Source organism: Diceros bicornis, chromosome 28, assembly GCF_020826845.1.
Source record: "Diceros bicornis minor isolate mBicDic1 chromosome 28, mDicBic1.mat.cur, whole genome shotgun sequence".
NCBI classification, from domain to species: Eukaryota; Metazoa; Chordata; class Mammalia; order Perissodactyla; family Rhinocerotidae; genus Diceros; species Diceros bicornis.
In genome coordinates this window covers 38,203,979-38,230,001 of record NC_080767.1, presented here as the reverse complement: position 1 = coordinate 38,230,001, position 26,023 = coordinate 38,203,979, and the positions used below count along the sequence as shown (strand labels likewise).

At 42.1% G+C, this 26,023-nt stretch overlaps 1 protein-coding gene across 2 annotated transcripts in view; it reads right to left on the bottom strand.

The window, feature by feature from the left end:
- The window catches only part of ABL1 (ABL proto-oncogene 1, non-receptor tyrosine kinase), a 139,830-nt gene that overhangs the window by 29,336 nt on the left and 84,471 nt on the right, over positions 1–26,023 (bottom strand). Inside the window, exons 1-3 of one of the 2 annotated variants that reach the window (XM_058524306.1) lie at positions 16,986–17,130; positions 1,956–2,129; positions 1,097–1,392 (exon numbers count right to left, since the gene is read on the bottom strand). In XM_058524306.1, coding sequence (XP_058380289.1) covers positions 1,097–1,392; positions 1,956–2,129; positions 16,986–17,064 — 549 coding nt within the window. In that variant the 5' untranslated portion in view covers positions 17,065–17,130. Of the gene's footprint in view, positions 1–1,096; positions 1,393–1,955; positions 2,130–16,985; positions 17,131–26,023 lie in introns of those variants that run through there. The other variant, XM_058524304.1, reaches the window with a different exon arrangement.

The window sequence follows — 26,023 nt, the reverse complement described above, 5'->3', positions numbered from 1 at the left end:
CAAAATATACTACTAGGTGGGAAAAGGAAGATGCAGAGCAGTGTGAGGTATGCATCATTTGTGTTTCTTTAAAAATATTAACATATGTACACTGAGTTAACTCTGGAAGAAACTGGTTGCAGTGGTTGCCTCTGGGCAGGGGAACTGAATTAGGAGACAGAACTACTCTTCACTGTAATTCATTTTTTTCTTTTTTTAAACCATGTGCATGCATTACATACTATTACAAAATACATATGCCATCTGTACCCACCCCAACAATCCACCTACCTACACCCTCAATGACAGCATGGTGCAGTAGAGCGGACAGTGGAATCCAAGCCTAGTTGCATCAATTACTCACTATCTGATCTTGGGCAAGAAATTTCATCCTGCTAAGCCTCCGCTTCCTGAATGTAAAAATGCAGATTATAGCAATATCTGTCCTGAGGACCGAGGTACGGTTTAAATGAGATGAAGATTGGAAAATGCCCCAGCAAACAGTTGGAATTCCATAAAGGTTAATTCCCTGCTTTCATTTATGGACTCTTAAGGACCATTTATATGAAGCTCACAAAACCATATATATCAGCTCCTTTACAAAACTATAATTTGGGTCTGGGAATCTATGGGTATATGGGAACCGTGATTCCATTTTTGTTTAAAAACTGTGTTATACACACACACAAATATGATTTTATCCATAGGAAGAAGGTCATGTACCAGACTTATTTTGAGAAGGTGCTATTAAGGTGGTCTTTCACTTTGAATTTTTCTCATTGAGGATGAATTACTATCACAGTAAGAAATTTTTTAAAGGGAAGAGTCTTTAATGTAAGAAGTATGTCCAAAATCCAACAGATATTCCATTTATCTTAAGAAACTGCTAACAGCAAAACCCCAGCAAGACAATTAGAGAACCACACCAGCCTGCGGATTTGTTATATCACACGATCGGTCCTCAACAGGTCTTTCATAAGGCTAACGGAAAGATGCCTGCTGTTTACTTGAAAGCTTCTTCAAACATCTTGGTTGAGCTTTGTTGCAACAACTTATCAACCCAGCCCCCTGGCCCACCAGCCTCCCTGACTGGGTTCCCTTCTCTGGGGTCCCGTACCTTGCCATCAGAAGCAGTGTTGATCCTGTAGTGGTACACCCTCCCTTCATATCTCAGCGAGATGGACCTCTGGCCAGGACTGCTCTCGCTCTCCCGCACCAAGAAGCTGCCGTTGATTCCGCTGCTCAGCAGGTACTCGGCGGCATTGCGGGACACAGGCCCATGGTACCAGGAATGTTTCTCCAGACTGTTGACTGGTGTGATGTAGTTGCTTGGGACCCACCCTTGGCCATTTTTGGTTTGGGCCTCACACCATTCCCCATTGTGATTGTAGCCTAAGACCCGGAGCTTTTCACCTTAGAAGAAAAGAATCAAATCAGCCATATCAGCTTTAAAGGCTAGCTTCATTCATTCTCCTTTATTCTTGTATTATTACTAAAAATCTCCAAATTCCTAAACACCTACCTTCAGTTCAACAAGTCCACATAAATATATGCATTTATAAGTATATGAGTACATGTTTATATATAAAGCTTCCTGTTCATGTTGAATATACAGATAAACACATAGCCTGTTTTTATAAATCTATTATGTTCACTCAAGTGCTCTGATGCTAATATAAGGAAGCTTTTTAGGGAAAAAACTGCCTTTTCTTAAAAAAAAAAAAAGTGTTTTCAGAGTTTGGTCCAGGTGTCTTTCAGTACGAAATAGGGACTGTTTTTGCTAAGGACTACTGTACAGGAACTCTTCTCCGTAAGGAAAAGTGACTCTCCTGTAAAGATGATATTATTTTTTTGGATGTCTCTGCATTCCAAACTTTAAAGCAGCTCTTTCAATCAGCAAAGGGGAGGCCAGTGAGGCCAGTTTCCCCTGATTTCTGTCTCTTGCAACCACCAGCAGCTGCCCACAGCCCTTTTACCTTTAGTTATGCTTAGAGTGTTGTCCCCACTGGCCACAAAATCATACAGTGCAACAAAGAGGTTGGGGTCATTCTCACTGGGACCAGCGAGGAGGTTTTCCTTGGAGTTCCAACGAGCTGCTTCACTGAGACCCTGGGGCTCGAAGTCAGATGCTACTGGCCTCTGCAGTGCTTCTGGAAGAGAAAAAGGGAAACAGAAGAAAGAAACAGGAGGAAGAATTGGGAAAAAATTAGTTTTATTCTCAGGAGCAAAAAAAAAGTCTGTGTTCTCAACATTGTACATTCCTCATCCCTAATTTATTTCAATTCTTAACATCTGTACACACTATGTATTAGTAAGAAAGGTGGTAAAAAAAATGGACTCTTCCTTTCCCAAATCTTGTGAAAAACACTAAGTATTTTCGTTCCAAGGTGGTAACAACTATTCTCAAATAGTTTAAGCTTTTTAAATTCATTAATTCAAAATGAATTCAGTTAGAGACGGAAAGAATCCATCCTCGTGTCTTTGCCATTGCTTACGTTATAATATGGAGCGAAAGTTTCTCGCTTTAAAACATTGTTAAGGGCCGGCCCCGTGGCTTGGCGGTTGAGTGCGCACGCTCCGCTGCTGACTGCCCGGGTTCGGATCCCGGGTGCGCACCGACGCACCGCTTCTCTGGCCATGCTGGGGCCGTGTCCCACATGCAGCAACTAGAAGGATGTGCAGCTATGACATACAACTATCTACTGGGGCTTTGGGGGAAAAATAAATAAAATTAAAAAAAAAAAACATTGTTAAATGTATCAAAGTTAATACATGCACATAATTTAAAAACCAAATAGGACAGATGTTAAATGTATCAAAGTTAATACATGCACATAATTTAAAAACCAAATAGGACAGAAGGGCTCATAACGAAAGACAGATATTTTCTATCCCACTCTTCCTACACCCAGAGGCGATTGCTGTTTTTTGGTGATCACCTCCACCTCCCTAAATAGAAGCGATCTCACAATAACTCCTGCTCCCCCGCCCCATCTCTCCTGTGCCGTCCTCTACGGTGCCCTTTGTATTTTCAGGAACAGACTTACACCTTTATTTCTTGTTCTCCCACCTAGAGGCAGTATCTCTCAACCATTTACTTCACAAGCTGAGGATATGAACGTCCTACCCTTCCTTCCAGCTTTCCTCCCTTTACCAATCAACACCTCTTATATTAGGAATGTGCAACTAGTATTCACTGCAGGGTCAAACTGTTCATTACTTTTTCCTAAAGTTTCTTGTCTTTCTTTTTTCTTGCACTTTGCTCAAACTCTCTAGAATTTCTCTGTGAAAATGACAATATGCACAAGGGTTCTTTCAAACCAGCAAATCTACTCCAAGTAGATCTTAACAGTTGTAGGATATTATGGAGTGAAATTCAAATACTCATTTAAGGAAACTACAATAAGAAATCAAACTTAGAAAAAGGAGGGGGCATTCTAATTTGAAAAGAATGGAAGGATCTACCATATGCTTAAGCCAAACACAAATGGTAACAAAACAATGCTGTTTTAATTTTCCCTCTTCTTGGATTTAGTGGACCCTCAAACATCTTCTCTTGGGCAATAACACCCATCTCAGGAACAGGCCTGGTTCTGCAGTATTCACTTCAAAAAAAAAACAACACTGGTGGCACCTAAGACACCTGAGGGACCAGGCTGAACTTCCAGAAACACGACTCGAGAACTTTCAGAGACAGACATTCTTTAAAATATCTCTCTGGAATAAACCAATAGAAGAAAAATAATGAAGGTTCTAGCTTTTGTACAACTGACTGAAATAAACCTTCAACAATTGTTTTTCTAAAAGAGTAAATCCCAAATTACATCATTACTATGCTTGGTAATTTCATCTTATGAATCATTAGGGCAAAGATAATTTCAAAGACAAGGGTCTTGTAACACTACCATTTCCTAGAATGTGGAAAAGGCTTAGTGATGAGTTAGGCCCCATTCTCTGAGTATTTACCTTGGCTCTAAAAGTACATTTAGCACCATCGTGATCAGGAATTGATCAGTTAACCCCAAAAAAGCGAGTTAAAGCGGGGAATTTTTTTTCATTAAAATATGTGATCCCCTACCCGAATGTACGCTGGTTTGCTAGCCTTGACCACAGGGCCAAGGACTGTCCTTTAGAGTGTGGGCATGCGACTGGAGTTGGATGTTGTCTTCTTCCGTAAGTCCTATCTATAATGCATCATCTCACCTCCAGCTCCAATTTCCTGCAGGTGAAGGGAGAACTTGCTATGCAATCCCAGTACAATCCTTTCCCACTGGTTATAGCTGTCTCACTCACACTAGTCCAGTAGCAATTTTTAAAAAGTTACCTGCTTTTACTGAGTCTGTCTAAAGCAGTTATCTTAATTTTCATAGAAACAATTATCTTTTCACACTTGGTTAATATGAAATCAGTGAAATCCAAGTAATTGAAACAAGTATATCTGAAATAAAGAGATGTGGAAAGAAACAAAACTGGCTTTTGGTGTGGCCATGACTCAGGTGCCAGGAGCATTGTGCGGCAACGACAGAGGACTAGGGGCTGCCCTATCCTGTGTGCTGTGGGCACTGGGGAGGCATGTTTTATGAAGGAAGTGGAGCATGCTGGTCAATTTAGCAAGTCAGTTAAGCGGAAGCAAGTCAAAAGAGCTTCAATCGTCATTATATTAAGTAAAACTATTAGGCAAAGGATTCTTTAAAGATTCTTAAGGAAAAGAATTCTTGCATATCAAAAGAAAAAGATAAATCCTCCACTATGGAAAAATGGACCAAAACCATGAATAAGCAATTCACAGAAAATTTAAATTACCACTAAATGTGGAAAGCATGTTAATCCTCTCTAGTAATCAAAGAAATACAAATTCTTCATCAAATCGGCAGATACATTTTCTTGAGGCGAACAGTCAACGTGAGTAAGACTTCAATGAAATGGGCACTATGATACAATGCTAATAGTCAGTGTAGAAATTGCTGTAACATTTTAGAAGGGCAACTGGAAATATGAACCAAGCCTTTTAAAAATTCCATATCCTTCAATCTACCTCTAGGACTTATCCTAAGAGATCCACACAATGATTTGTATACACTGACTTGTAAATAACTGCACAGAAAAGGAAAAGTACAAGATATTTATCAACATAAGTTAGTTTGTGGTCCATCCATAAAATAGAATATATTCATAAAGCCATTCAAAATATTTTTGTAGCGGCTAGCCCAGCGGCGTAGTGGTTAAGTTTGTGTGCTCTGCTTTGGTGGCCTGGGGTTTGCAGGTTCTGATCCTGGGCGTGGACCTACACACTGCTTATCAAGCCATGCTGCAGCGGCGTCCCACATACAAAATAGAGCAAGACTGGCACAGATGCCAGCTCAGCAACAATCTTCCTCAAGCAAAAAGAGGAAGATTGGCAACAGATGTTAGCTCGGGGCCAATCTTCCTCACCAAAAAAAAACAAAAACAAAAAAAATATTTTTGTAAAAATATCTAATGGCTTGGGAACATACTCATAACAATTCCCAATTTTATAAAAATTGAAAAAAGTCCAGAAGGAACTACACCAAAGTGTGAACAGTAGTTAACTCAGGGTGCTGTGTTAACAGTACCACTAACAGTAGTTAACTCAAGGTGGTCGGATTACAAACATTTTAAATTTTCTTTACTCTTTTCTATATTTTGGCATATTTCTCACAATGAATGTGGATTGTTTTTCTAATCAGAAGACAATTACAAAAATAGAAAAACTGTTACAAATAGAAGTCAGTTGACACTTATATAATTGATAATCTAACATGAAAAAGTACAGTGGGGGAGGACGGAATCTCCTCAAGTTGTCCTGAAAAAGTATTTGTGCGTTTCCCTCTAGTGTCCCAACCTCATGGCCACGAGCATACAACTTTGGCAGACCAGGCCCACACAGGAAATTAAACCAAAGTCATGAATACAGAAACGCTTTTCTTCTCAAATGCCATTTGACCTCTTCTATCAAACGTTCTGCAGCATCTGGATTTGATCAAAGTTACATAATCAGGGGAAGTGGCCTGGAAAACACCTGGAATGGGCAGAAGGCAGATACTTGCCCGGGGTGACTATCGATGTAAAGCATGGGTTAAAGAGGGACTGTCCCTAACATGGAGGCAGATGCTGGGAATTTCATATGAGGGGATGAGGCCTCTGTCAGGAAGGAAAGGGCCTCCCACTACTTTTTGATTCAACAGGACGTCAGGAAATCCAAGGCAGTCTCTCAATTTTCCTCTCCAGTTCTTGCTCCATTCCACACATTAATGGCCAAAGACCAAAGGGAAGTATTGCTCATGCATGCCTCTGGATCAAGACACTCGAGTGTAGCCACAGGCCAACACCAAAACCTCCCAGTCAATTCCCAGTCCAGGCTGATGTCAAAATTGACTCACAATGTATAAATGCCAAGTTCCTCGCTTCATTTCATAGTGTACTACGCTCGTCAACCTTAAAAATGATCACAGCTTACAAGGCCAAAGTTGCAGAAAGTCGTCCTTAAATCTTCCTTGCTTAATACATGAACTTTCTGTCAGTCCCACCATCAGGAAGTCAGACCCCTAAAGAAGCCCAAAAGCTTCATTCAAAAAACATGCCCAAAAGAGCTCCCCTCTGTTCTTCCAATGGCCCTTGGGCTATTGTTAAGTCTTAGGAAAGAAATTTTAGCATCTGCTATTATTCTTACATTTTTTTTTTAGCGAGCATTTTCTGCAGCATCCTTTCTGAGTCCTATTTTAAATATATTTAAAATCTGTACCTTCAAAAGTGCCTCTCATTCCATTTAAAACCTTTTGTTTTTTCACCCTACTGTTAATGAAAAGGTTCCCACTCACCAACAAAACTGAGGAAAAGTCATTAATTAGCCAACTGGGCACCAAAAATGGTGATATCTAAAAAAATGCCTCCAAACCTCCAAAAAGTTATGGCTCCAACTATGAGAATATCAAACTGTTGCAAAACTCAGTAAGAACAATGCCACAAAATTCACTGGATCTGTGCGTGATTAACTTGTTTGGACAGTCTTCTAGGAAAATAGCTTGGGTCTTTAAAGTACAGTTTAAAGATCGTTTTATACAAAAATAATCCTGTCTTACAGTTTCGAGTCACTGATCAAAAATGTTTACAGAAGATTCTCCGATATGGCATATCTGGTCTAGACTCCCAGGGGCTGCCGCTGCCGACCCGCCACCGGCAGGCAGGAAGAGGGAAAGCGCTCGTGAACTCCAGCAGCCAGCTACTCCACAGTCCTGAGGGGAGGGGCGCCTTCACCTCCAGGAAAAACATCCCTGGGAAGCTTCCCACATTCCTGTTGGCGCTCGTGCCCGGGGTCACGGTTCCCTCCGGAGCGCAGAGCGCCAGCTCCGCAGCACAGAGACAGCGCAGTGTGGGGGAGGGGCGCGAGGGCAGGGCGAGTCAGATGCAAGAAGCGTCCCCTTTACTTCTGCTCACATTCAATTATTTAAACCTTTGTTGCTTTATTCTTATTTCCTTTGTGGGCCCTTCACTATTATCCTCTAGTTCAAGGAATTTCTGTAATTTAAAAATCTATAAAACAGATTCTTCAGAAAAGAGGGAAGGCTTCGTGTTTTATTTCATACTCTGTTCCAACTGATGAGATCATGCTCAGACTATTCTCAAGTCAGTTTATAAGAGTCTCAAACAACTTTTTATAATATGAGCTTAGAGGAAAAGTATTATTTCCCACAATATGAACTTGATGAAAGTCATTTTATCTATATTCTACACGGTCCTTTATTTTGTAATTTACACCCTCACCTGGAGCAGTTAAAATTATTTTAAAAACAAGTTTAGCTAAATACAGCCTTGGCATTAACTTTACACTCTGAACAACATTTTCCCAACACCCCAAAACACTGCATCAGCTGGTGGGTAACGCTGCAAGGAGACATCACACGGCCTCTGTTCCTCGTGGGAGAAACACAGTGAATGAAAATTCACACGGCCTCAAAGCACAAGTCTACAAGAAGGCAAGTGCTGTCCCGCAGACTGATTTATAAGGACACAGACACTGAGGGCCAGGGGCTGTGAGGGGGTGAGCTCACTGGGGTTAGGAAGGAAGTGGACCCTGAACAAGACCATGCCAGCAAGGGAAGCAGCACTAACACAGGGATCCAAGGCTAGCCTGACACACCAAGGCCGCAACTGAGGGGTCTTCCTCTGCGCTGTGCTTCAGACCCTCTGGTGGAGCCTAGGGATTCCCTCTCAGAATAAAGTCTGTAAATGCATAAAATAAGTATGGAGAACTCCAAAGGAAAACAACCGTATTGAAATAGTCCTCAAAATCTTTTTAAAAATTAACTTGTGGGGCCGACCCAGTGGCACAGTGGTTAAGTTCAGCGTGTTCCGCTTCGGTGGCCCCGGGTTTGTGGGTTCAGATCCTGGGCACGGACCTACACCACTCGTCAGCCATGCTGTAGCGGCAACCCACATATAAAGTACAGGAAGACTGGCACAGATGTTAGCTCAGGGCTAATCTTCCTCAGCAAAAATAAATAATAATAATAAAAAAAATTAATTTGTGATACAGAGCTTCTTTATTAATACATTAAATAACAAGATACAGCGGTAACTACTGTCATTTCAAAGTAGTGATAAGTAATAATCCCACTGTTATATGATATGAAAATATCTGCTTTCTACTGGTGACAGTCACAAGTACTGCTAATATTACTGTGATTTGTTACCTACATCCTTAAAAAAATGACATACTAACTTTCCATCAGAGGTTAGTGAAATAAAGTTTTAATATCTTCCCATCCAAGGATGTGGAGCCCTGAATTCTATCCCAGAGCCCAAAGGCCTTCCAGGTCAACAACTCCTGCACTATGGATTAGGGTCAGAAGCACCCCAGTAATCTGGCAGGGAGAGAGGCCTAGAAAGGAAGCTGCTATAAATTAGTGAGAAATCCAAATTATGAGATTTTCTTATTGAATAAATGAATAAAAGTTTTATTACTTCCCACTTATGAGCATTATAGGCAATAAATTAAACAGGTTTCTAGAGAAACCTCCTTTAAAAAACAACAGGTTAAAAAATAAAGTTATTTAAATTAGCCCAAGGTTTAAATATTTCCCTGGGAATCTTTTTACATTAAAATGTTTCTAGCCAGTCAGTTTTTGACAACAGAATTCTCCATCCTAACCCCTGTTCCTATCAGCGGTCCAAAAATAACCTTTCTGAAGATACACAGTCCCTGTCCCCCTCCCTCCACCAAAAAGCAAAAAAAGAAAAGGAATTTTGTATCACCTTCTAAGAATCTACTGCCAAAGATATCTACAATAACTGGTAACAGAGTACAAAGACCCACATAAAATGGGACCCTACCACTTTGGAACCACTCTGACCACCTGTCATTCATACCCCCTCTCCCTCTCATCCCAGTAAGTTCAAACCCACATTCTGGCCACTTTTCCTCCTCCACCCCTCTGGTCAGTCCTGTCCTTTCCACGACCTACCAGACCCTTGACTGGTTTCCCTCTTTGACCCTACCCCCTTCGTTCCACCTCCACACTGCCACCACAGGGGTCTTTCTGAAATGCAAATCTGACCAAGTCACTCTCCCGTTAAAACCCCATCCAGATGGCTGCTGGTGGAGAGGCAGAAGAGAACGCTGGGGAGGCAGCCCTGCCAGTCAATGGTCAGTCACCATTTACCAGCAAGTGTCATCTGTGGCAATATAAGGAACAGAGTTACCATGCGCCTTGCAGAGTAGTTGGCAGTTCGAATGGAAGACACTGCTCTTAGCATGTAACAGGCCTTCAAAAACTGGTTGGGTTGTTATTACTACTACCACTATAGGAGAATTCTGGGCTCCTGAAGAGGGCACATGAGGAGGCCCCTCAGTCTGGTCTGGGACCATCTTCTCCCAGGACCCCTGCTTTTCATTCCCGACTCCCCAAACTCCTTGCAGTTTCCCCCAGACAAAACCCTACTGCTGCCTCACCTGTGTGCACTTGACAAGTGCCATATGCTCTCCCTGGAATGCCTTCCCAGCCTACTCCTCATCCTCCTGACTCCACTACTATAGTAAACCTCGGGCTGGTCCTTCCTCCTCCCTACCGCCTCAACCCCAACTGGCTACTTCCCCTTCACCTCATCTGGGTGCTTGGAGTCTGTTTCCATAGCCACCCTGTGACACACGGGAAGGAATCTGTTCTCACGTCCCTTGCAGTACAATAAGCTTGGGCTCTGGGGTGGACAAGTTTGTTCAAATCTCAGCCTGCCACATCTTGAAGATACTAATTTCTGAGCCTCAGTTTCTCAATTGCACAACAGAGCAACAATGGTAACGACCTAGGCGGGCTGTCAGACGGGCTCAACGCACACTGCATGCAGAGAATTTTTGCAGGAATGCCAGGTGTGGGACCTGGCACCAGGGCACTGCACTACAGGGCAATTACTCCTTTTACTGTCATCACCACAATAACGTCAACTCCTTTGGGGCAGAGACCAAGAGTTCTTATCGCAGAAGCCTCAGCAATGCCGACTCCTGTGTAGTGCAGTGCAGGACACACAGCACTGCTCCGTGTTTATCAAAACGAACTCGTATGTAGAACACCCTGCGCTTGTTGGTCTTGAGCAACACAGTAAAATATTAAGTCACAACTGAAGCCTGCACCCTAATTATCTGTTAACCTGCAATAAGAATAGCAGAAATGACAGAGTAAAGACGAAAAGCAAATGTAACCTGACCGGGAAAACTTTTTAAAGATCTAGGAAATGCAATAATTTTTTTAATGGAATGTAAACCATGGCCAAGATCCTAAAACAAGGTGTAACATAAAAGTACACTTCTCTGTGGTTTCAAAAGAAACAGGACTTGTTACAGTTTCCTAACAGGCAGACAGCCCGGTGAGAGCCCCCAGGGCCTCCACACACATTTTGTCTGTTCCACGAATCCCTGCACTGGCTCTGATTCTCTGTCCACAGTGCGCCTGCTAACCATAAAGCCACCTGTATCCTGTCATGGGCCAGCTGCAGCAGGCTGAAAGCCTCCCCCCTGCCGGCCAGGCCTGGGATGGTTTGAGAGCACTCATTTCACATTTCCTGTTCTCCTTTACAGCATCATCAAGACTCCTGGGTCAGTTTAGACATGAGCCACTGAGGTAAAGGGGCTACCCAATGGCAGGCAATTTCGCCAGAACGTCTCGTTAGCCATTATTATCTCTATTGCTAATCTGAGTAATTGAATGTGACCAAAAAAAAAGGTATTTTGGCTGCAAAAAGCAGTGGCTAATTCTATTCATGGCCCGCCTTTAAATTCAATTTTAATATATTCAATGTACAATGCCTTTAGCAAAATTTGAGGACTGGTAAGACTGATAAGGATTAGGTTTCTAAAGAGAATTTAAGAGTAACGAGGTTAAAGTTTATGCAACTGAATGTGAGAGAATAATAGCTAACAGTTACAGAGCCCTTCTGAGTGCCAGCACCGTGCAAAGCACTTTACCTGCACTAAACCTCCACAACCCTATCAGGTGGACTCTGTTATTACTGCATTCAAGAGGAGGAAACGGAAGCAGAGGGAGGTGCCTCATCTGCCTCTCGGCCAGTCCTCCATCCACCTGTCAGTCAGTCTCTGGCCTTTCTCTCTCACTATCTTGCTCCCTTTCTTTCTCCCCCACCCCTCCCACCATCCTCCTCTGCCCCTGCCCCTCCTCTGTCTTCCTTCCCTCTCTTCTTTGTTTTCCCTTGCCTGTCTCAATCAGTCTTGGTCTTTGTCTCCCAGGCTCTGTGTCTATCTCCCCCTTATGTCTCTGTCTCCCATTCCTCTTTCTTCCTCTCTAATTCCCACCTGTGTCTTTGTCTCCCTCACCTGTCTGTCTGTCTTCCTTATCACCACCAACCAACACAGACAGTATAATAAAGTATCTACGGTGTGGGTTAAGAAAGAAAGAAGGATTTGAAAACCAACCTCAGAGAATAACAACTCTTATTATCTGAGGACAAAGTTAGACTCTCAAAAGTCAGTAACTAGCAAGCTATTCTTCCAAATGGCTTTGGAACTAGAACTTCACTAGGCAAGAAAACCTTGAAGACCTATCAACTGAACTATAAGCTGATAATTGTTAAAGCTGGTGATGAGTACAAGAAAAAAAAAGTAAAAGAAAAAAACCCCCATAAAACATTAACCTAGGAATTTATTTTATAAATCATTTTTCTTTGTGTTTAATTATTATTATGATCGACCATTAGAAAGGAAAAGTTAAATTCTTCCAATGTCCCATTTGATCTTTAGTTCTTTTATATATTTATTTTTTCCAGTTTTATTGAGATATAATTGACATATAACATTGTGTAAGTTTAAGGTACACAACATAATGATTTGATATAGGTACATATTGAGAAATGATCACCACAATTAGTTTAGTTAACATCTATCACCACACGCAGTTAAATTTCTTTTCCTTGTGATAAGAACTTTTAAGATTTACTCTCTTAGCAACTGTTACATATACAATACAGTATTAACTATAGTCATCATGTTGTACAATGTTGTTATATATTTTAAAAACCTATCCATTGATAATTTTTCCTGTTATTTCAGATCAGTGATTACACTGGCAAAATGCAACTCGATTTTACAACAAGGTAATAAGGAGTATGAGATTTTCAGTTTTCACATGTTTGGAGCTCTTGAAATACTGTCTCTAGACAGAAGAAACAAGATGCCAACCATGGACCAATGGGATTTTTTCTTCCACAATTAAAATATTCACCATGGGAATAAGAGAGGGTCAGAGAAAGGGAAGATACTTTTACTTAAAACCAATGACAGGAAGTATAACTATATGCATCAAAGCAAACTTGGAAACAAATTATTTTGTTAACAACAAGAAAAACCATTGGGTGGGTTCAGCTCAATTCTATCATCACTTCAGCCATTAGAGAAAGCAGCAACGCCAACATTTCAGACAGCTAAATATTTGTTTAAAATAACAACAGCTAACATATGCTAACATCTTGCTCTGTGCCAGGCTCTGTGCTAAACAACTTAAATGCAATCTCTCATGTGACTCTCCCAACTCATGAGGTAGGGACTACTATGAGCCTTATTATAGAAATGGGAACACCAAGGCTCAGAGAGCAACATACCCAAGATCACTGGGGAGCATGCCTGGCATCCGTGTCCAGACTGGCTGGCTCTGGAGCTGCGTGCCTCACGTGAGAATGGGAACTTAGCAATACCCTAGCCAGAAAACCGTCTGGACTTAAGGACATCTCAAAGGAACCTCATGTCAGTATAAATACATATATTTAGCACTTCGTTGGTTTCAAAACTTTCACTGGAATCATCTCTTAGATCCTCAAAATGATCCTCTAAGGTGGGCTGAACAGAGGATGTTTGTTCTCTCTGTCTCAGAGGTAAGGAAACAGAAAAGCTGAGAGAGGTCAGACAAAAGCTAGGATCTCCTGACTTGAAATTCGAAAGTATTTCCAACCAAAGTGAACTGAGGTCTTTCTACCTCCTCTTCTCTAGAAACCTCACAGCATTGGAATGAGAATTAAGCGAGGATGTCTATGAAGTGCTTAGTGCCAAGGCCTGTCACATCATAAATGCTCAACATTTTAATGTAACCTCAAATGAAGAGGACTGACTGGCTTTCTATTAGGTTACAGAAAGAGCCTCAAATTTTCTTTGTTACTAAACAAGGGAAGTATTTGATGACCTCAGGAGGGAGTATTTAGAATGACAGCATAAGCTTCTCTGAAGCAGAAGTTCTAAAAGTGTATCTGTGTGGCTGGCACCACATAAAGCAGTTGCCAGAAACTTAACTGCTGGAAAGAAGCGTTTAAAAGCAGGCCCTTAAAATAAATTTTGAAAGTTCAAGAAGAGTTCACTTCACAGATCTTAGTTTTTGATTCCAAAGTACAGAACATGTCCACAGACAATATTCATGTACAATGTATGCAAATATAAACATAGGGACAAACAAAAGTAAACTGGGAAAAAATGAATTCAAATGGCTAATGTTCACGTTTGCTTTCTCATCTCTACGGGGAAAAAATAAATCAGAAAATTCAGTGTTTGAAGTAGACTGAAGATTGTAAAGCTCAATGTGGTCATGGTGAATAGATACTGCTATAAACATACATTTTCACAAAGTTGGAGCACAAAATTCAAATGCAATAAATGCTTATATATGCATAAAATAATTCTAGAAGCACACACAAGAAGCTCCTGAGTGATTACTTTCAGGGTAGGGAACCTGGATAAGAGACAGAATTACTTTTCACTAAATACTCTTTTAGAATTTTTTTTACCATGTACAGCTATTTAATATATACTTACAAATTTTTAATTCTACTGTTAAAGGTCATCATTTTTATGAGTATTAGGTTTCTAGAAGAGAAAGAATATCCTTATTTCAGGCATTAGGGTTTTTCCGAAGATACCATTTTAACATCCACAGCGAGTTCCAAAGGAGATCACCAGTCACAGGCAGTAAAGCACAGAGGGGCTAAAACTGGGCTCTCTGGAGCCAGACAGCACAGATTCCAAGGCCAGCACCACCACTTGCTAGCCCTGTGACCTTAGACAAGTTTTCCAACCTTCTGGTGCCTCACTTTCCTCATCTATAAAATGGAAATAACCACAGGGCCATCATGAGAAATAAGCAAATTAAATCATATAGAATGCTGACACAGTGCCTGGCACACAGTAAGCATTTAATGATTGTTGCTTTGACAGCTAGGCCCACGTAGCAAGTAGATGCACGATCAAGTGGCATTTATGGCTGAACCTTCTTCGATAGAATGGAAAACTTGACCATATTCTCCTCTTCCTGGGATACCAGGGCTCCGAGTGGGTGTCAATAAGCACTGACTGATTGATTTAGGAGGTCAGTAACAACGGAAAGGCTGGATTACCTATCCAGATGTTCGCAACTGTGTTTCCCAAGAGACTAACAGCATGTCCAGTCTTTAAGAAACGATCACTGAAGTGTGTTAAATTCTCTCAACTACAAAAAAATAATTCCATTTACTTTCTCCAATTAAAAAAACAATGAAATAAGGAAAACTCAGTAACAAGAAAGAAATCCTAGAGTGATACCTTCCTAGATGAAGTCTTAACCCAAAGCAGTCTCATGTACTGGAATAAGACACTTGAGATTTTTTTCTCAAAAAACAATAATTAAAGCAGCCAGGTACACACTAAATCTCTCATTTATCCCCCAGGAAAACAAAACAATGTCATAGCCTCACTGTGACCTAAACTTTCCTCTAGCTCTGCAGTTACAAAAAGTCCATTCATCCACTCTGCCTCAGGCATCCATCTGCGAAATGGAGATGATAATGCCTAACACTAACTCGTTACAGATGTAAATGAGAATGTGTTCGGAATTTTGAGCAACTTGGAAAATAAGCGACATACTAACTGAAGATTTTGGCTGCTCAGATGCCAACTTGTAGAGACAAAAAAAGCATCTCCTCCCCACAAATGCTAGATTTTGTGAGCCACTCCATCTGGATGAGCCTCCTCCAAGGCCCGAAATCCCAGAGAGGGAAGGGGACCGATGGGCACACCTTGTGGCAAGAAGGACAAAGAGGTTTCACCTATACCACTCACTGGTCTTTATGGTGTGGGCTGCACATGTGACTCCAGGCAGGCCTTCAAGTCAAAAAGTTGGAAAGAAAAGAAAAACAGGTTAGACAATTAATGAGAGGCATCTGTTTCCTTCTCCTTCACTTTAAAAACACTACAACTTGGGGCCAGCCCGGTGGCATAGTGGTTAGGTTCGCCCGCTCTGTTTCGGGGGCCCAGGGTTGGCGAGCCGGATTCCAGGATGGACCTACCCACGGCTCATCAAGCCACGCTGTGGCGGCATCCCACATACAAAGTAGAGCAGGACTGGCACAGATGTTAGCTCAGGGCCAATCTTCCTCACCAAAAAACAAATAAACAAACAAAAAAACCACTACAACTTCATGGCACTACAGCAGAAATCCTACTAGTTCTAAAATGAGTTTTACGTTTCTATTCCTATTTCAAGTCTTAAATGTAAATGACAGAGAAATGCAAGCAGGATCACATCTCTGAAGTACAATTAGCCTTTCTGCTGAAAGTAATAGTCTGGGATGACTAGTCCCCAAATCAGATCAATTTCAGATCCATCTTGAAGCTACAAAATGACAACCACTCATCATCCTCAATTCGCTTTTTTCAGCTGTTACCTTACTAGAACAGAAAATGAAAGACAAATAACAGGAGAGGAAAAATAAATAAACAAATGGGATTAGAGAAGAAAAGGAAGGTAGAATGGAAAGAAGGTAAAGTGAAATGCTGCTGGCTCTGAGACTTTATGGAAGGAACCTAACACGAGGGCCCCCTCCTCAAGGACTCTGGAGTCATTCAAAATGACTTCTTAAAATCGGGTGTAATTTCTCTTTTCTCCGCCCCAAAGAGAGAGAATTCCTAAAACCTCTTCGTGGTCTGTAGATAAGACTGGGTTGGGGGGGGTTGGGGAAGTAGAAAGGTCACTTGAAATTCTGTATCCATAAATGGTAGAGCTGTGTTCCCTTTGTACACGATACTTAATGAAAATCATATGTTTCACAAAAACACGGGTCGACCTTTTTGACACATAATCCCCAATTAACGGTGGAAATGCCACGATGTGGGCTCCCAAGGCCATTCAGGCCTGTAGAGTTCGCTTTCTCAGACTTGCTCGGGTAGAGCCCCGCAGCTGGGGCCCCGCGACAGCGCCATCCCGACGTGGGCTCTCCCGGGGTTAGTGCGCAGGGGCCGCAGCCCGCACCCTCCCCGCTCTGGGCAGCGCCCAGGGGCGGTCGAGAGAAAAAGAAAGGAGAGAAAGAGAAAGAGGGAGAGAGAGCGAGAGGGAGAGAGAGGGAGAGGGAGAGGGAGAGAAAGGGAGAGGGAGGGAGAGGAGGGCGCCCGCGCGCGGGCAAGGCCTAGGAAGGCCCGGCCGGTGACCTGCGGCCACCTCGAGCCCCTCGGGCGCCGGCCCGGCGCTTACCTTCCAGGTAACAGCTGGAGGACGAAGAGAGCCCCTTTTTGGATTTGCAGCCCACCAACTTCAAGCAGATCTCCAACATCTTGGCGTGCCGGCGCGTGGGGGCTGGCGCCCCCCGGCTCGCTCCGCGGCCCGGCTCAGGCCCGGCTCGGCCCGCTGGCCCCGCGCGCCCCCCCGGGCCCCCGCGGCCCCGCCATGCCGCCTCACCGCCGCCCCGCGCGCCCGCCCATCGCCGCGGCCGCGTCTCGGTCCCGCTCCGGACGCGCCTGTTAACAAAGGGCCGGAGCCCGGCCCGCGAGGCCCGCCCCCGCCGCCTCGGCCGCCTTAACCCCCTCGGCGCCGCGCCGGGACGCAGAGGATCCCGGCGATCGCAAGGCCCAGCCCGGCCCTAGACCATTACCGCGGTCCAGAACCAATCCGGGGCCAATTTCTAGATCAACAGGGGGATTAATTTTAAGCGCGGTATTTAGCGCCTCCAGAATTGGGAAGTGGGTCCTAACACCCCAAGAAAGTCACCGGCTACTCCGGATGTCGCAGGGCGCAGGCCTGCTCAGCACCACTTTAGAAACCTGTGCATCTCGGCGGCATGAGATGCCCCCAGCCTGCAGCGTTCAAGGCCGAGTTCCGCTGCGCGCGGTGCCCTAGCAAACCCCACGTCCCGAGAGTGCTGGTGAAAGATGCAGATTCCTCTGGAATTACCAACACTGATCTCATCTACATTCAGTGAGTTTACTGTGATTAAGGCTAACTCAACGGTCGTCTAAGCAATGAATAATCAGAGAGCCGAACCCACAGGACAACTACACAAGTATGCAACACATTTGTCAAATCATACATCCAGACTAGGAGACAGCTGGAAACAAGGGATGTTCAAGTTCAAACTCAAACATAATTTCTGATTCCGTGTAAAGGGAATTCAGTCTCCACGATGAGAACAAACTAGAGGCAGGGCCTGCATCCCTCCTTTGCCTCATTTTCTTCAACAGAGAACTTTATTCCTTGTTTGGTGAGTGCCATGGGATACCATTATTTAAAATCCATTTCACTGCTGTGCTGGGCTGAAATCTTCCTACAACTCTGGTTAGGCCTGATAACAGACAATATCATAATGTATTATAAAATAACAATAATCACTATAATGTGTTTCTTGGCACAAAACCAGAAATCTAATCAGTGGGAAACAATAGGGAACCCAATCCTACCAAGTAATTTAATAAAAATCAGATAAATTTCAATAACAATAGGAAAAGGAATGTATTTAATAAATAACGTCAGATAACAACTGCAACAGGGAGAAAAATGGTTAGTCCATGTCTTAGAGCACACAAGTAATAAGAGCTAACATGCACTGAGATCTCACTGTGTGCCAGACTCTTTTGAGAAGCATGGCCTGTCCATTACTCCACTGCATTTGCACAACGATCCTGTGAGGAAAACAGAATTATTATCCCCAATTCTTCAGGTAAAAACCGTAAGCTCAGAGAAGTCAAGCACCTTGCCAAAGGTCCTACAGCTGCAAACAGGCAGAGCTGGACTCAGCCCAAGTACACCTGGATCCAAGGATCAGGCTCCTGACCAATGGATTACCAAGAATAAATTCCAAGTAGATGAAAGCTTTGGATATCTATATCTTTGGTTAAAGAACTAAGGTTGTCATATGTTTCCGAGGAAGCCTTGGTTAAGAGAACCTGCCTACTGTGATCAGCCCCAGAAGCAAAGCTGGACTGACTCATCTGTTATACTTTCCAGCCCATCCTGTAACGACAAAAACCTGGGTATCTTCAGTACACCAGGAATGGCTAAGTAACAAGATTTCATTTAGGTCTGCCAAAAATAGCACATAAAAATTCAAAATTGGACTGGAAGCAACTAGTGTGTATCACAGGGGTTCTCAGCCAGGGCGCCATTAACTTTTCAGAAGTGTCTTGCCAAATTCTAATCAATGTACAAGATGTGTTTCAACTGCAACTGAGCAGACCTGCGGTCAGTGCTGCAGCATCAGGCCAGGCCGCACAAGCACCTAAGAAGGCACTGTCAGGGAAAGACGGAGTTCCCATCACCTGGAGACACAGAGCTACAGGGCCACCAGGTGACAACTGCAGCGACTGTGGATGCCATCTAGATTCCAGGAGACACTGTCAAGTCAGTCTAGAGAGCCTGCAGGTAATGATTGCTGACTTGTTGAGTGTTATCTTGAACCCTTCAACTTCCAAGTGTAAAGCCAAAATTAAAATTCAAAAGGGTTCCACCAGTAGTACAAACAAGCTGAAAAATACACTATTTTGGTGCCATTTTGGAAAGTTCAAGGGCTTTGGACTAGACTATAAGAAAGTCTGTCATTATACAGAATTTGAGATTTAAAGGGCTATATTCAAACTGGCAGCTTAATGCCAAGAATTACACATTAATAGGCATTTTTGCAATTCTAACCATATCCCTCTATGGTTAGATAGATATGGATACTATCAGTTAATACAGACCCAGACACTTGTTTTGCATGTGAAGTACTTTATATGGGAACATAAATTTATTTTAAAAAGCTAATGACTATTACTAATATTCTCCTCTTGGGTCTAAAATGACCTTATCCTCTTAAAATGAGTAATGCTTATAACTGTGTCCCAATCTTTCAAATTGTAGTTATAAAACCATGCATCAACAGGTCTGGCAAAATACTGTGAATTAGCAGCAATGAATATTGAAAACATCGTCAAATTGTACACGACCATATCAAACCTGGACTATTCTTTCCAGATTCAGCTTTTGATGCTTTTGAAACTCACTTGCAAGATACAAAAAGTATTCTGTTACGAGTAAATAAAGCCTCAATCTTCTTACTAGAATGAAAGGCCCATGAAGGATTCCCTCTAAGCAACTTTAAACCTCAAAGGCATTAAGTTTAAAAAAAAAAAAGAAAGAAAGAAAGAAAGAAAAAAAAAAGACAAAAGAATGAAAAAGACTGTGAACGAACTTGTTATGCTGCATTCAGTTTGGAAAAGGAATAGACTTTTGTGTGTGTGTGTGTGTGTGAGGAAGATCAGCCCTGAGCTAACATCCATGCCAATCCTCCTCTTTTTGCTGAGGAAGACTGGCCCTGAGCTAACATCCGTGCCCATCTTCCTCCACTTTACGTGGGACGCCGCCACAGCATGGCCTGACAAGCGGTGCGTCGGTGCACGCCCGGGATCCGAACCCGGGACGCTAGCGTGACCCGGGACGCTAGCAGCAGAGCACGCGCACTTAACCGCTACGCCACAGGGCCGGCCCCAGGAATAGACTTTTAATGTGAGCCTAAGATGTGCCCAGCACGAGCCTCAAAACAATCCTATGAATTTTGTGAAGTTTAATTCCATTTTACAGGTAAGGAAACTGAGGAGGAGGAGGGGAAGCGGAAGGGGGAGAGTAAGTATTCTGTCCAAGTTCACACAGCTAGGAAGCAGTAAGGTCCAAAGTCCCTGAACTTTCCAAAATGGCACATAATTTGCAATGTAAGTGAAAGGTAGATAATGTGAGCAAAGCCAGAGGATGAAACAAAAATCATTAACTGTTGGAAAAATATGTCTTAAAAGAAAATCATTCAGGGAATTAGAATTATTTAAGAATATTTTTCAATATGTTAAGAATATTAAGAAAGAAGAAAGGTCCTTAATTAGATTAAAGGTGAGTTTCTAAAAGTATGGTCCATGGACAACCTATTTTGAATTGCCCACAGTGCTTGCTTAAAATGCAGACCCTTGGTCTCCATTCTAGACCTTCAGAATCAGAATATGTGGAATGGGCTGTATCTTAACAAGTTCCCCAGATGGTCTGTGTGCGTACTTAAGTTTGAAACCCACCATTTTGGAAGAGGGAAGAGTTACTTCTTATTTTCACTGGGAATAGGACAAACAGGAATGGATATTTCTAAAATTTATTCATTTGCAAGCAATTTTTTAATTTAAGAAATGTATAACCCTAGAACAAGTCACCACAAGAGGACTCTTCTCTAAAGATTTTAGTATAAAGGCTGAATTTTTGTAAAGTCTAGAGTTCAATCCTGTTCAAAAAGTGAGAGGAGGCAGGGGCCCACCACAGAAGTGGGTCAAGGGAAGGAGGCAGGACAAAGGATGCAGGATGCAGGATGCAGGATGTGGAAGCTCCACCTGGCAGCAGCAGGATGGAGGTGGGGGTGGAGGGGAGACAGATAAATCTGACATGGGGCCTGGTTTGGGACCCCCTGGACCAGATGATCCCAGAACTGAGAGACCTCTTCACTGCTTCCAGCCCAGCCAATAACTTTAGGTGGGGAAGAGCAAAGATCTTGAGGTATGTGCATGCTACTTCATATGCACAAGCTAACAAGCCCACTTCCTGATTCTGCAAACACTGTCCAGTGAGAGACTGCCAGATTCTCTAGCGCTGTGGGTCCAGTGTGTGTCCAACTGAAGAAGAATGCAACTTAGAGTATCACATCAATCATACTCCTTTTTGCCACTGTATAAGGACATACATGCATCTCTTTAAGTCTCTTAAGTTTTCAGTGAGAGAGCCCTACTCATTGGTCAAGCGTCACAAAGGCCTGGTGACCCTGCACTGGGCAAACCAGGTTAGAGGGGGAGGCAATGCAGTGGAAGCTGAATGAGCTATGACCTCACACAGCCTACTTCTGAATCTCAGATCTGCCATTCACTGGGGCGGCTTGGGCAAGTGACTTCACCTTTGAGAGACTCAATTTTCTCATGAGAAGCTATCTCACAGGGTTATGAAGATTAGAAATAATGTATGGAAGGTGCTCAATAAACAGTAACTATTGTTGTTTCCAAAAGAGGACTCTTACTATAGCAGGTGATGGTCTGTGTTCCTGCCTAAGTCTTACTGGAACTAAGTCAAGAGCTAAAATTAACAAATGTGATATATGAAAATGATTCCAGAAAGCACAGTCTGAGGGAGTGAAAGCAGTCTGGAGGTTTTCCAAGGGACAAGGAAATCAATTTATTTTATTAAGGGAAAGAAACACTAGCTAGGGGTCGGAGTAGCAACTAAGATCAAAATGTCACAGAGAGTCCTACCTTTCATCTGAAAGCCAAGGTTTTGCAACCACAGCCTTGTGGTAAAACACAAACTCCACATCCCACGTCTTTAACGGGGGCCTATTTAAGGTGGGGACTTGACGTGCAGGTGCACATACAACTGTTCTTCTGATAATGCTGACGGTTGTGTTAATCCCCTTGGTGTTTCCAGGGCTACAGCTCTTACCTGGGGGCCAAATCTGAATTGCCTTAGACTAAATCCACTTTCTAGAAAATCTCATCATAGTAAGACTCTACTATATTTTTATAATTAATAAGTCAATTATAACTATTAAACAATAATTTTTCTCCAGGAGGAAACTAATACTATTGGTATGCCCATTTTATTTTTTATTAAAGTAATATACACATATGGTTAAAAATCAAATAGTACTAAGTCTTATAATAAAAACAGCCAGGTGGAGTCCCCTGAATCCATCCCCCAGTCTGCTTCCCCAGAGGCAGCCTGCTTCAGATTATACCCATATTGTTGTTTCTGGATTCCTCAGCTTTCCACGTTATATATTAACTTACTATAGTAGTATTATGTACTGTCACCATCCCCAATCTCTCAAAACAGTAAAATCACAATTTTTGGTTAAATCAGTAGTCAGTGTTTATATTACGATGATGATGTAAATATTATTCACTGCTCTGCCAATAATACACTATGAATGTTTCCTTTATTACATAACTTTATCCTGAAGATATTGCCTTTATTTTTTTCATTTGATTTATCTTTATATACTTATTACTATTTTTCCCCCAAATATTTCAAAGATCTGTCAAATACCTAGTAGCATTTTTTCCAAGTTCTAAGACACTTAAAATATTCTCAATTCTATTTATTGACTTACATCTTCATTTTGCTGGAATCTGTTCCAGTAGCTTCCTGGGAAAAAAAAGGTGCACATCTAAAAAATGCCTTTCTTCTACTCTACTCTGACAGTTTGGCTGGGTAAAGAATTCTAGATCGAAAATAACGTTCCCCACTTAATTCTCAAGGCATTTCTCTCCACTATCTTCTAGTTTCCAGTACTGTTGTTTAGCAATGCAATTCCACTCTGATTCCTGATCTTTTATATATGACCTGCTTTTCTCTTCTTGGTGTTCTGAAATTTCACAATGATATGGCTTGGAGGGAGTCTTTTTTCATATATTATGCTGGGCACTCGGGGAGCCAATCCAATTCAAAGATTTAAGTCATTTAGCACTTCACTAAGCTCTGAAATTTTTCCTGATACTTACTGTCTCCTAAATTTGCCTCCATTTTCTGTCAGTTCTCTCTTTCTGGAATTCCTACCAAATAGATACTGAAGCCCTGGGACTGAGCTTCTAATTTTCTTATCTGTTCTTATTGTCCATGTCTTTGTCCTTATGTTCTGCTTTCTGAGACAGACTATTTTCCAAGTCTTCTGTTGAATTTTAAATTTTGGCTATAATGTTTTCAATATTAAAAAGCTCATTCTTATTCTGATTGTTATTGTTTTTAATAACACTGTTGTTAGATGTCTGCAATGTCTCTCTGAAGATAGCAAAGAATAGTTCTCCTGAACTCTTCTTCTGTTTCCTGCCTTGTCTTTATTTCCACCAAGTTCCTTTTTTCTGGGAATTTTTTTTACCTTTTATCTATCATAGTAGACGCTTTTCTCTAACGTTTAGAGAGATCTGGCTGTTCACTCATTATATATGAATGAGGAACTAAAAAGTATGCATGGAAGGGGCTTGACCACTAGTGGACTTCAATGAAGGGAGGTGGTGGGCTCGCTTTTCCATCAAGAGAATCCCCAAATGGGCTTTTCTCTAGGGCCACTCCTTTCCTCAGAAAGGAGTCTTTCCATCTCCTTTCTGTTAGGGCCCTGACTAGCAGGTATTGGTAGAGGGCTGAGAATCTCACTATTCAGTATGCAGACTTAAAAAAAAATCTGCCCTTGCCCACTCCACTGTTTTCAGCCCAATGGCTTACCTGCACCCCTGCTGGGGGTCATGCCCCTGAGTCCAGAGCCTTTATAGGGAAGTTTCTTAATATTATACCTCTAGTCTCACGTAGGTGGGAAGGAGAGGTGGTCATCTGGCTATACAGGGTTGGGGAGGGGTATGAAGAATTTATACACTCCTTTCACAGACTTTCAATGGATCCCCTTGATTTCTTACAGGCCTCACCACCCCCTGCTTTCTGTGGTACTATTGCCTCTACTGATTATTTCCCTGAGGTCCTTACAAGCAAACTTCTAATCAATGTCTCTCTCAGAAGAGGTTAGGCCTCAGCTTCCTCAATTCTGCTAAGTCTATTACCACACTTTTGATTGCCTTCCATTTCCCTAAAATATGTTTACCTTTCTTATCCACTTATCCCTTTGGGTTCTTTTTGTCCTTATGCATCTTCACTTTTTAAAAAATCTTTTTACTGTCATTTCAGTGAGCAGGGGAATGGAGGTAAAAACAAGTCTGCAATCCTTAACCATTTTTAAGCAGAATCTATTTTGCCCATTTTACAGATGAGACATCTGAGGCACAGAGAGGTTTAAGAACTTGCACAAGGTCGCAAGTTAGTGGCAGAGCCAGATCGCCAAACTCTCTTGTTAGATTTTTTTCCATTATATGACACCCAATACGTACCCATAATTAAGAGCTGACAGACCAGTTTTAGGACACCAGGCTGAAAAAACATTTAAAATTGTTGCAAACTACAGGTCTCAAATCTTAATATTGCTGGTGGCGAAGAAACAACCAAATTCTGAATGCTTAAATCCAGTCATATAACTTAAAGTTAAGTTATAAACAGATATATTATTAAACAAAAACAGTTTGAGATATTCTTATTAAACTCTAAGTGTTTGAATTCAACTTAAGAGAGGTTTTGCATGTTTTCATGAATTCTCTTTGTCCCTTTACTTTGGTTAACCTTTGAAATAAATGCCAAAGAATTTTATTTTAAATCACTAAAAAGTCTTGTTTGTTTTCAATCTGAATATTGAATAAAGATTAAGTTATCTATAAAACAAACAAATCAAAATAGCAATGTTGCAAAAATCTAAAGGCTTCAAACTATTATCTTTAGAACAAGGTAAACTGAAGCACACTCAGTAGAACCGACTGATCAGAGGAAAGTCCAAGCACTGGTTATTTACAGGCAACCCTCTTATTTTCAAACAGTGGCACTGCTTCTGGCTTTTACAGTTTTGTTAACTTTGAACTGGGAAACCAATGGTTAATTTCTTCCTCTCTTTCTCTAAGACTAAAAGAATCTGTGAAAGCAGCAGACCAGGCCTAGGAGATCACGTTACTCTGGGGGTGGGAGAAGGAGGCAGCTGGAGGGGAGTGTGGAGAGAAGGGTAGAGGGAAGGAAAACAAGTTGCTGAACCTCCCCCAGTGTGAGACCCAGCGGGGACTAGGAGGTTCATGGAGGAGCCCATGTTTATCCATGTTATCTTGGGGCAGCTGACACGGGCTGTGAAAGCATGGGCTCCCTCGGTATGCAGATCCTCTTGGCAGCCCAGAGCTGCACCCGTGAAAGCAAATTTCTTGGTAATTGTTACCAAGGCCTAGAAACTTAGAAATGAAACACTAAAGGAGTGTTAACATTTGTTTCTTCAAACCACTCAGTACCAATCTGTTTTGTTGTCAAGGTTTTAAAACACACACAAAGAACAAGTGGATCCAGAAGATTTCTTCCTGACACTTGTTAGAAATTACTGTTGTCCTGAGAGAAGCAACGGCATCTCTAAATGAAACGGTACTGCTCTTTTTCTTCCTCAAGCGACAGATCTGGCATATTAATCCAAAACTACATATTAACTGGAGAAGAAGGGCTCAGTTAACACTGGGGAAACTGCTCTTTAAGTGGCACTGTGGTGGTGTCAGCAGGAAAGCGCCACTTGACGAGAAAACTACAGAACAGAGAGTCCTGCGTTCCAAGTCCACCTGGCAGAAGCTGCCTGTTTGCCCCCATTCCTTCCAGCTGTAAGATCTACACTCAGTACAGCAACTCCC